The 12,707-nt window shown below is 42.3% G+C and overlaps 2 protein-coding genes across 3 annotated transcripts in view; one reads left to right on the top strand and one right to left on the bottom strand.

The window, feature by feature from the left end:
- Dnmt3 (DNA methyltransferase 3) overlaps positions 1 to 12,707 on the bottom strand; it is a 133,091-nt gene that overhangs the window by 22,695 nt on the left and 97,689 nt on the right. The gene's annotated exons all lie outside the window — the stretch shown is intronic.
- The window catches only part of Tdg (Thymine DNA glycosylase), a 115,421-nt gene continuing 102,720 nt past the window's right edge, over positions 7 to 12,707 (top strand). The window contains exon 1 of the mRNA XM_018513575.1: positions 7 to 911. Within this exon, the coding sequence (XP_018369077.1) occupies positions 715 to 911 (197 nt within the window). The 5' untranslated portion in view covers positions 7 to 714. The remainder of the gene's footprint in view (positions 912 to 12,707) is intronic.

Raw genomic sequence — 12,707 nt, 5'->3', positions numbered from 1 at the left:
CCGCGACGGTGGCCGTCGACGAGCGTCGTCGTGCCGCTGGCCGCGCGGCGTGTATACCGCGATCGTTAATCAGGTGTTATTCCGAATCAGGTGTTCGTGAAGCAAGGAACGCGAAAAGCCGCGCTTTTCAAGTGCCGACGGCACGTTCTCTGCAAGCCATTGTTTTGTCGGGGGATTCGGTAGCGAAACGAACGATAGTCGTATCGGAGTAATTGATAATTTTATTCTTCAACCGCTGTCACTACAGACTGGACATCGCACATCCTGTGATTATTCACGATTCTAGAAATTAAAAGACACGCAGTAAGGGATATTATTTACGAGCACCCTCACGGTCGTGGTAATCGAAAGATTCGCAAAAGATCCACAATTATTCCGCAATCACGCGATCCGAAGAACCTTTCTCGGAACTACCCGCGATCCTAATAATCACCTTCGAAGGATCTCGGAGCCGGTATCGATCCCGAGCGCCGTGGAACGAACGCGTGGGGACGTACGGTAGACTTTCATCGTCACGAAGAAACCGTATTCACGTTACGCAGGGATTACCTAGATCCGTTTCTATCCCAGAGCAAGCCGTTCTTGCGACTCTTTTGGCGACGGTGAAGAAGCGTAAAGATCCGGATACAGAAGGAATAACGCGAGCGACATCGCGACGCCGGCCGACGGCGGATCACTTCCGGTGAAACCAAGAACGCGAACGACACAGCCAGGATGCAGGTGGCAACGTTGTTCAGGGAGAGCGCTACCCTGCTGGGTGCATCCAGCCTGGACCCCCCGCAGACTCACCATCATCAGCCTATGCACCAGCCGCAGCAGCAACAGCAGCAGCAGCACCAGCAGATGCAGCAACAGCAGCACGCCACCGACATGCACCTAGTCGGTCACCACATGCAGCACCACTACAAGATGTAAGTATCCGCCTCTCTGCCGTTCTTTTCGAGCACTGATGCCGGGAATCCGTGCTCGACGCTCGAAAGTGTTCGACCTTCGGAGCCGAGAGAGCCCGCTTTGCCGAGCACGGCTATACGCGTGAGAGATGGCCGTTCCACAAACACACTATACCTGCATCCAAGTTGTTAACTTTACGAACGAGACCGTCCAAGACTTTCTCGTAAAGAACCAAGTTGTAGGGTCTCTTCCTGAGCCACTGTATTAACTATAGGTGTGTCGAGTTACTTTTTGTTCTCTACATCATTTACGTTTACGGAGGCTTTTGAAATAAGCTCTTGAGAAATTTCGGACATTGAGGTAATTACAAGTATAACAAATGCGAATGCACTTCAAGTTGATTGTTTTTTAATTTTTACATTTATATATATATATATGTGTGTGTGTGTGTACAGACTGCTTAATATTTCTAAAGAATTTCTAAAGAACCTCCCATTTTCGGAGACAGTAAAATTTAGATACTGGACTTTCCGAGTCGTTTACCTTGAACGCAAATTGCAGAATTGAAGAGCCGAGAAGCTAAAATTGCCGAAAAAAAGATGCTCAACATTTCGCTTTTCGCTAGAGAGCTGAATAATAAAGGCGATTTTGCGACCAGTTGCTTCAATTGTTGTAGAAACTGGTCGGTTTTTGCGGTCAAAACAGCATATAACCGGTAAACCCATTTCGCTTTTTCCACCGAGTAGATGCTGTCCAAACACGGCTGGCTTTTGCATCAATACATCAGCCACTAAACGGCAAACCATATTCGTATACCAAACTAAGCGGCAAATGTTATTTGCTGAACACTAAAACCCGTAAAATCCATCCGTTCAAAGAAGCGACCTTGAGGGTTTCTTATACACGAATCTTCGTGTTAACTCCACCTGACGGTATAATTTAGTACGTCCGTTTCGCGTTGCATTTCTAGGTAAGATTCTTGTTGCGAAATGATAAAATGGAAAGATAACAAACAACGAAAGGCAATGTTATTTCTCGTGTGGATGCCGCTCTTTTCCTATCATCGAACATCGAAGTGGAGACAAACTACTTCTTGGACGTCTTTAATTAAACAATTTTAATGAAATGGTGAAAAGAGTGCATTCCAAAAGGGGAGAAAAGAGAAAAGGGAACATAAAAGTGTGTCGACGGTTCTGTAACGATCGCCCTCTCTCGTAATTCCTGATCTTTTCCTACGATCGCCAGAATGATAGACTCAGTTCGCAGAGTGTCGCTAAAAATGTTTATTTACATTCGTTGGAATATCGACATTAACCTTTTAAACGACGCGGTCGTGGATGGCGTATAACGTTGCCGCCGGTATCGCTGCCATTCATATTTGTTTTTATCCGCGTGCGCGCACAGAAATATCTTCGAATGGAAACGGCTGGACGCGATACGATTTTATGAGCCATATGTGCCCGCAATATACGCGGACAATACAAATGGTGACTTAGATCAGCAGGTGAATTCTTCCTCCAGCGAGAGAGAATCTCTTTCTCTCTTCTCCTCCTTTTTTTTTTGTTCCCCGCCAGCAAAAGCGAAATTGTTCTTGCCATTTCTTTTTCAATATCTCCTGCTTTATGAATGGGATAAGAGGAAAAAGAGAGAAAACCACGCGGTAGATTCACACGATGTGCTGCGGGAGGAACTTGCCAGACTTTATAAATGGTAGCCTCAAGTGGCTTTAAGTAGAAGAAGTCGTGCGAACGGTTATAAACGGCAAGAAAAACAGAAAAGTGCGCGAGGATCGAATGTCATCGCACTGGTTACTGTTGCTCGTCGGTTTTATCGCATTATTATTCCTGTTATGACACGAAATGTTGAATTTTAAATTCCAATTTCTTTTTCATACGCTAGAAGAGAAGAGAGGCTACTTCTCAGGAATATTAAGATAAAGACTCCTAATCAAGGCCCAGGCATATCGCATCAAATTATCTGATTGAATTCACGCGAATAACATATTCTCGAGACCTAACAGACTTTCCGAGAGATTCGACACACGCTAGCCATATTTAACTTGGAAAGCGGCGAGGCGCCTGAATCTTGTTCAAGAGCATCCTGATCCGTGTATTATGCAAATTTGATAACGTCTTAAAATCTGATTTACGACATATCCGGAATAAGTGGCTTCGAAGGCGCGAATGAAGGTTCCGCCGACGAACTTGAGACTTGGCCTGCGACTGTACGGGAACATTCTTTCCCGATAGCGTCGCCTTTGCGCCGAGCGGACTGATAAGCATGCAAAGCCGACGGTATCGCGACCAAGGGTCATTTCTTTCCGAGACGTCGATGAGTCAGTCGCGAAGACAGAAATAACGTCGCGGCACGGTAATGTCGTGCGGATAAAAAAGAAGGAGCGCGCGCGCGCGATAACCGGCGCGACGAGCCCGAGAGAGCGTTATACGTTCGTTCCGCTCCAATTTTGAAATACGGCCGACGATCTATCATCCTTGAAAATTGGAGTAAAAGCTCCGCCTTTTTTTTTTTAGTTCGCCACTATTTGCAACGTTTCCGTCGCTGCGATACATTAAAACAAGCTATCGAACGCATGATAAATCGGACGTTTTACATTGCCGTCCTAGTACCGTGTCCCTACCGTGTCTATAAAAACAGACGTTTCGATAATACGTACGATGTGCGAATGCGTTGCACAAAATATCTTTAAAGCAATGAAAGTTTTGAAGTTTCAACGAATGATTGAAGTCACTGATATCCGTTTCTGCCAATGTGGTTTAATTTTAATCTCAGTTCTAGATCTAAAAATTAGAAAAAGATGAAGAATGAATTGAACGAGATTTAAGTTAAATCTACATTTGTAGAAACAGGCATATAAAGAAAAAATTAAATGTCATACGATCGATGGATAATAAGAGTGTATTGATAACAACCAGCACATCTGACAAATGACTGCAAATAAATTTGTTTTAAAACACTTATTCGAGCTTTTTATGATTTAATCCTTCCTCAGGCAATAACTCAACCGGTTAGAAATTATTGCTACTCTTCCAACTTTTGTACGCAAATAAACGAATATCCTTCTGCCTTTTCTACACGACTTTCACTGAAATAAATATTGTCGTCGATTTTGTCATGTGTCTTACGTTACCCGCTGAAGTTTTGATTAAATCTGTTTATCTACCTTGTTCTAAATTCGTACATATTCAAAAGCTCGCGAGATGAACGCTACACAGAGAGAGAGAGAGGGAGAAATTTCCCTACGATCTCCCGTGGCAAAAGTCATCTGGACTTTCATTGAGATGCGAATGGACCGGGAGGCGAGCGTAGCGCGAGAGATCGCCGTCCGTTGCGGCGTGTCGTGTATCGCGGGTCCCAACGAAATTTTACGTAACATGTAAATGCGCTCGTCGTGAATGCGGTCGCGTTACGTGCCTCTTTCTCTCTGTCTCCCTCGTTTTCTCCCTCGCCGTCACTTTTTATTGCCGAAGCGGCACTTACGAAACCTGTTTCGGTGTAGACCGGCGGCTCTCTCGGTCTCTCTTTCGAGATACCGGGGGGCCGACGAATTTTTTTTTTTTTTTCTTCACCAGCGAGAACGAGTCCCTCCCCAAGTTCAGAAATATTATCACGTTGTCGCCAAAACGGTTCTCTTTTTCTCTCCCGTGTGCCAGTGAAATCCCCCGCGAGTATATACTCCCTACGGCGCGGACGAGAGGAAGAGGGTGACGGAGGCTGGTTGGCTTCGAGAACTTGGCTCCTTTACGAATTTTGTCACGCGCGCCGAAGGGACGCGGCTGCCGGCTGGCTCTCCATTTGTATTCGTTGCGCAAGGTCCGGTCGCGCCCTCGTTCCTTAAACAGTATAATTTGCGGAATCTCGTCGTGACGAGCAACTCTTTCGCCCTCCCTTTTCGCCTTCTTTCCCCCCCTCTTCTGTCACAACGGTGTCGGATTAAATCGCCCGAGATCGGCGTACTATCGACGAAGCTCTATATTCGACGGAAACGTTTCTGCTTCTTGTTTTCCAATTTGCGAGAAACGCGCGGTCGATTCTTTTGCAAAATCGCGGTTTGCTCCGCCCACGCGTTTAATTCGCAAATGTGAGGATAGATAGATTCGAGATGAAGTCGTAGGGCAATCGACGGAAAACGTGCGCGACTTTTCCGACACGTTTTTTCAGGCTTGCGTAGGCCGAATTGGTACGTCAATTCGACGGATTAATATCGCGCCCTGTGGTTTTTCAATTATCGCGAACAGTATTGCGCAGGGCATAAAGACATATAACTCGATTATGCGGTATTATGACGTCTCGATGAAATAGCTTAATACAATTTCCGTGTAGGACGCACAGCGAATCTGACAGTACGATAATTAAAGTGTGCGTTGCTTTATCGCTATCAGGGGAGGCCCCCCCTCCCCCCCTCTTCTCTCTCTCTCTCGCTTTCTCTCGACTCGAATGACTACTGAAAATTAGTCTCCAATTAAACTCGATTACTTCGCGATCGGAAATATCGATAGATTTGCTAAACGCTCATCTCGATAAAAAGCATAATTCGATCAGCGCGCACGTGCGATGAGATGAAGGGAATATCTAATAATGATAGGCAAGCCATAGGGTCCTACCTCTTCTCCTATACAAAAAAGAAATGCACTGTCTTGAAGCGAAAAATCGAATAAAATCAAAACTACAAATCAAAAGGAAGGAAATTTTAACATCCGAATTTATTTCCGTTCAAATCTCGTTTCAAATGCAATAAACTTACCCTAATTTAATACGAATGATTAAAGAGACCCATATTCGGTCAAGGCAGATCTCAGTGCCTAATAATATTCTTGTATGAATTTTTAATGTAACAACAATTTCCAGTTCCAACATAAACTGCGCGCCAATCATTTGCTTCCCTAATCTGAAGACCCTGGTAGGGTTTCGGCGCTAAACTATGGCGCCAAACACGGTTTATGTAACCCAAGAAAATTGACACGTTGATATTTGATACGAATAAAAATCAATGGAAAGATCCGCGGTGTATTTTACGTGTAAGAAGTTTTTATTAGATGACTGAATGATGACGAAATCGCTATTGGATCGTACGCGTTCGCGTCTTTTTCGATCCTTCCGCGCCGAAATTAGATTCGAGCCGTGCTGATTAGTATTTAATTGCAAAGTTCTGGCGAGAGCGATGCTTGCAAATTTTATCACGTTTCGCTGAGGAACGCGAGTGCATTTGCATTCGTCGCGCCGCCGTCGGGTCCGCCTCGCGCTCCTCGCAATCCTTAAATTGCGGAATGTAATCAATGGATAGAATCTGTTGGAAAGACCAACGTTTCCGACTACATTTACCAGCAAATACTTCCACGGTACACGCTCGACGAGCATCAAGATAACAAAACCAATAGCATAAGCGCTAATCTTTATGAATTCAAATTTAATTTCTCAATGAGTTTAATAGCGATACGATTGTGATTCACACGATCGAAATATGCCAATTCTTGCGCCTCCAGAAGAGAGAGGTTGTCACTATGCATTTTCGAATATTATATAATTTATCCCTCTCTCTCTCTCTGTCATTAAATTATGTGAACGACCTCGCTGAAAATAGTCGGGCAGAGTCATGAGTCGATAAATGGTCCGCGTTAACGTAATTCTCTAGCCACTTCATCTTCCAGTAATACTTTCTCGACTACTCTAGTGAAAATGTGCTGGTGTATGTCATTTCATAGGCAATAATTTCACGCGTCGTTATGCAACCGTTTTAGGATCGTCGCGAGGTTATCGTCGCGAGGGCGCTCCATTTTTGCGAGCGCAGCGGAATTGACGTAAATGACACGGCGGCCCCGTCGTCTCGATTCGTAATAACGCGCGATAACGCGCGAAAAGAGCAACAAGACGGGGCACGTGCTTTTCCTTCTTTATTATTCTATTAAAATGTCGATCGCAAGAACGGTCTATAAAGTCTATAAAGTCCCGCCCGAAAACCGCTGCGGCGTAGCTGAAGGTCGTGATCCTGGAATCGAGTTTCAGTCCGACTTTGTGCCTCTTCCCGCGTACTTTCCTCCTCGTTGAAAGTCGTCGTGCTTTCTTGGGAACGAGTCCGCCACGTGTCGTTACAATGTGCCGCACATTTTTCACCGAGGACGTCGCCGTCTAGTTACTCCACTTTCCGAGACGGCGAAGTTTCAACGCGATGTACGGAATCCTCCTTACAATCTCCGCCACGCGCGGCGAGGACGATATTTCAGATATAAAATGATGTAAACATTAAAAGAGACAGTCTTGAATAAACTGGAATAAAACGCAATCGGGAATTTGCAATTATAAAAGAGTAGAAAAACTTATATACTGTTGCGAGTGAGTGGCATAAAACTCGTTTCTTTGCGGAGAAAGTAAGAAAGATTCACCTTTTTTTTTTCAATCGAAATTTCTTATGATTACATAACCTTGGCTAATAATATAGTAAATCATAAATCATTATTTGCTACGTGATTTATGCTGCTAAGGTGAAACAATTAGTGATAATTTTTCTTCACAACTTTAAAGTTGCGTGTTATCTGATTACATAGAGAAAGATTAATAACGCTACATTTTTAAAAGGGAAGAACCATATTTTTTCAGATTGATAAATTCTAAAATAATAATAATAAAGTCAAAATAATTAAGTATTAATTGATTTTTTTTTCACAATTACAATTAGATCAAAGAAAGCTGTCCAATTCATAAATTTAGGTCAGTATTTATAATCGATTCTTATATTTGAGATAGTCTCAAGATATCAGAAACCAATCAGGGGACTGTATTAGTATCTTGAGATATGTATTATTTAAAATAGTATTAAAATAAGAACAGACTATCTGAATATCGCTCTTAAAGTAGGTATATTTAAAATGACGTAACGTATATATTTATTTTTTGTATAGGTATCAATCTCTTCGGTATGAAACCAATAATTATATAGATATTTCCTTCGTAGCTTTTAGACGGTAGAAAATGTGACGTGAAAAACAGTGAAAAAAAATCCTTTCCAAACGGCTTGATAAAAAACGACGTTGGAGAGCTTCTTTACTTTACCGTATCAATTTCTATCAATGCTGACGTAATACAGCGTACCGCAGTCGGGACGTAGCGGCGAGGGCGGAGTGTTTGATGTATAGAAGAGTCTCTGGAGAATTGAAGCCAAACCCGCAAGAAGTTTGGACCAGACTTGGGGGCGCCAATAGGTCAAGGCTATCTGACGCTCCCGATGTATATACACACACACACACATTCATCGACGGTCTACCTCGTTTTCCAGCAAATTCATTACGGAGTTCCTTGGGAATACTTGAAGATTAACGACGAAGATAGTTGACGGCGGGAACCTACGGCACGACTATCGCGCATTCGTCACCGCGTTTTTCGAACTTTCTCGCCGTTTGTTCTCTCGCGACCAACCAAAAGGAAAGACTGTCAGTGAAACCGTTTGACTTTTTGGAGTCACTGTACGAGAGGAAAAAAAAAGAGAAAGGAGGAAAAAAGAATGCGTGCATAGTGAACTGACGTCGTCCTCGTCGTTCTCGTCGTCGTCGTCTTCGTCGTCGTCGTCGTCATTGCCGACGACGCGGTTGCGAGGTTGAAAGTAGGCGGAGAGAGCGAGTGCAGCAAGGACGAATCCTTTACCGCGATGACAGGCTTCGCTCTCCGCCTCCTTTCGATCCCACTACCCGCCACAGTGTTGGGTTGGCAGGATCATGCTCTTCCCGTTTGCTGGCTCCGTTGCCAACCCGGATAGGTTTCCATAGAGTTTCGCAAAATTCTAGAACTCGCACGGCGACGAGAAATAAAATTCACCATGGATAATTACCTAACGCGTTTAACGCGATTTCACGCCTCCTCGTACGAGCTGATCAAATGTGAAGCCTTGTGAAGCCTGTAATTTTCACAAGGCAGAGGTTCTCGAACTTTTTACATCGCTCGTACCATTTTATGTAATTTGACGCGTACAACCTATCATCATTGTTAATCGTCGTAATATTAAAACACTTAACGCTCTCGCTGACAAACAGCAACGTAGGTGGATTAATTGTTACTTTTTTTTTTTTATCTGATACACCCTTCCCGAGCATTAAACAACGTTATGTGCAGTTTGAGAACCTTCGTCCCAGAGGACATAGTAAAATTGTTCAATGTTCAAACTCGTTAATAAATAAAGAGTAAGTGGCGAGACACAAAGACGATCTTCGTATTATCGCGTCGCGTGCAATTTTACGCGATTATTCTCACATAATTTTTCGATAAATACAAGCTGAGCGCGCGGCACGATATTCGTTCAAAATGAAAACATGAATGACAAAATAGATTGAGACGTCGTGTTGTAATAACCGATACTTAAATACTTACAATTAAATCTTTAATATTTAATGAAGAAACGACAAAATACAAATTTCTTCGCCAGTCGATATGTCGTTACGATAAATACCGTGATGCAGGATAGCGTGTTATTGCAAATCCGACTGCGAAAACAGAGCAGAACACGTCGAGTAACTCGACTGTCAACGGTTTTACGTTCTAGCTGACATATTTGAGTTGCCGTAATGTAGGTAGCGGAACGAAATTGTCGGTTCTGGAGAATTCGATCGATATGTAATTGGCGATGTACGCGGCGATCGCGTGGTATTTCCTTGGCAAGACAAAAGCAAACGTGCAACAATAGCGCACGAGACTGGCGGCGACAACACAGAATATCGAACGGCGATTGCTTCGTAAAGAATGCCCGTGGAACATAAAGCTTCGCGGGAAAACTCTCGAGAAAAGTTAAACTCATTGTAAGAAAAACGTGCATGCGATTCGAAACAGAATTCAGAAGCTGAACGATCAGAATGGACATCTTTGTGATAATTTATGTACGATAACTTTTATTTAAAGAAAAACATTATTTCTTCGTACATTAATAAGTGATGTCAACTGAGTTACGTAATAATACACGATTACACACGCTCACGTTATATACCACTAAAAATTTTCAAGAATGTGTCACAACATTTTAATTAAATTACGTTCTTTTAAAAATTGTCAATTATAATTTGATTCGGAAAGCATTAAAACTCCTTTTTAATTTTTTAATTACATCGCACCGATCAATTCGGAAAATCATAAATACGTGGAAAGAACCGTTTCATTTAAATGTAACTAGATGCAGATATGAAAATAATTTTGTTGGATATTAAAATAATTTGTACGTAGAATACTCTCAAGTTGATAAAATATCATGAAAATTTGCTGCAACGGTACTCGAGTATCTTACATAATTTGATAAATATAACTCTGATAATAACTGTGTATCTATCGAAATTTTTAGGTATACTTCAGTCATTCTTTACGTGTGCATATCGTAAGTAGGGAGTAGTAGATAGAATCCTGTCTACGTTCCATCTGCATTCCACGGGAAAAACAAGAATCGAGGGAAGGAGATAGGACGAAACGAAGGAGGAAAAACGCGACGGGGGACACGTAAACGGAAGCACGTGGTACACACGACGGGCGTTTACGTCGCGGATAATGTCGGGTCGTGGAGAAAACGAATGGTTCCCGGGGATCGAGGATCGCGGCTAGAGGACGCGAACGGAAAAACGAGACGAGGTGAACGTAAACGCGGCCACGTGTCGCCGATAAATCGACCTTATCAATAAGATCGAGCTCTCCGCGCTTTCTCTCTCGTTCAAGCGTTTTCCTGTCTCTCGTTCTCTTCTCCGTTCTGGTCCCGCTTTTCCCCCCCGTCGTCTCGACACCCCGCCGTAGTTATTCATATATTCCGTAAGTTTGGAATACATGAATAACCTACGAGTCTCAGGTATTCGTGCGAATCGTTTTCGATGAAGCTCCAGGTAAGAACCATACCGGCAACGACGGCGTTTAGCGTATCTCGCAGAAAGCGACAGGTGACACGCATCCCGTTACATATCCCCCTATATAGCCTCTTTCCACTTCTTTTGAGTTATCTGAGATATTTCAGCGCGAGTACGGAAAATCATTTTCTTTCGAAGATATAAGCGAATTTTATTCCAGATGTTAACGCTCGAGGTCTTAACAAGTTAAATATTTGACAGCGATTCGATCACAGGAGAAGATTCGAAATTGCTATTGAATTATTCGCTTCGCGAATATATATCGGAATTAAATTTGAAAGATGCTGCTCGAAAGCTCGCGCAATATATAAGCTCTCGTTTGTCCTCTATTTGGATCCTATATTTGTATGCTTTGCGTGTGTATAAAGATTTTTTTCCCTCTCCCATATAATAATCCTGTTTTAATTTGATTATACTATCTAGTCGATTACTGTCTTTACGAGTAATCGATGGTGAATTATTTGCCGCGAGATGAAAATACGACGCGCGAGAGAAATTTTTCTTAATTTCCTAATATCATGTGTCACACGTGTGTCATTATTTGACAGGTGCAAACTTTGCAGTTACAGCTCCGGTAATTTGATAAGTGCGATCGTATTTATGCGATGGTGATATTCATTTTCATAAAACCGAGAGACCGAGATTTATAATACGAGAAAATGAAATAAGATTATGACGTTCCATCTTCATTATCCAAACTCGCTGTGACATAAGTTTGATCGCGAAAATAGAACGAAAATTCGTTATCCGTTATTCCACCATTATTCGTCGAAATAATGTCCCCGTGATCTTCCATATTCCGTCGCCTCGCCAAAATGGGTCACCGATGCATAATTTCGCGCTCTTCACTTTTTTTCGCGGTATTACAACATCGGACTGGACCAATCCTGACCGATCTCCGTCGTGAACGCGAAAAATCAACGAATCGACGAGTTCTTGCCCACGCTCGTTAGCGATTCGCATACATTGACATAAAAGCGTTTTTATCCGCTTCGTAAATGACGTGTTGCAGCAGTTAGGATCATATTATCGTTAATCGTCCCGCGGACGAAAAACGCAACAACCTATTCGGTAATTACGGAATTATACAACAGAATTTGAATTGTTCAATGCGCGTTTGCCTAATCGTATCATCCTGCAATATTACGTCGCCTCGTTTTTTTTTTTTTTTTTTTAGATTATAGCGTTATTGTCGAATAAAAAAAAAATATCCCTCTGACTAACGCGACCGACGCTAATAGCGTTTTCCCTTGGCTGGACTAGTGCATAACCAAGTGCATGTCAAAGCCGTCGTAGACAACGTAAAGATGTATGTTTTATAATTTAAGTAAAAAAAAAAAAAAACAATTTAAATCGTAAAATTCTCAATACATTTTATTGTACTGTTAAGTAAAATAAATATTTTACAGTTCGAAACATTTGCATTTCATTTTTACACTCAAATGAAGTAAGTGTACAACGGCTTTAATACGCAATTATCATGCACTGGTACAGCCAAGAGGAAACGCTAGAAATATATAAGAAATAAAAGAGCAAATATTATTAAACGTATTCAAGACATTTTTAAGCGAGGTAATAAGAATATATATTATTATTATTATTTTATTTCATCTATTTCCTCGAAATATCTTATGTGCATGTGACATATGCGAGATTCTCGGCATATTACGTGGGTACTAAGCAGCTTGTGATAATGAAAGGTCCTTTCTGTATCGACTCGCATGAGAATCAAAGCGATACTGAGATTTGTACTAATTCCAGACAATTCGCTACCAAACGTGAATTATTAGAAGCCGGATAGCGACGTTGGGATATTACTGGAAAATATTAAAAGCGCGCTATATTAAGGTTTCGACAAATCACAGCAATTATTCTTCCGCGCCGTGCCGCGCTCGCGATTTTAATTGTTCGAACGCGAATGAGGGGAGTGGGGGGGGG

This window comes from Trachymyrmex cornetzi, unplaced genomic scaffold, assembly GCF_001594075.2.
Source record: "Trachymyrmex cornetzi isolate Tcor2-1 unplaced genomic scaffold, Tcor1.1 scaffold47, whole genome shotgun sequence".
Classification (NCBI taxonomy): domain Eukaryota; kingdom Metazoa; phylum Arthropoda; class Insecta; order Hymenoptera; family Formicidae; genus Trachymyrmex; species Trachymyrmex cornetzi.
Note: the sequence above shows the minus strand (reverse complement) of the source record. Positions and strands in the feature narration are given on the sequence as shown.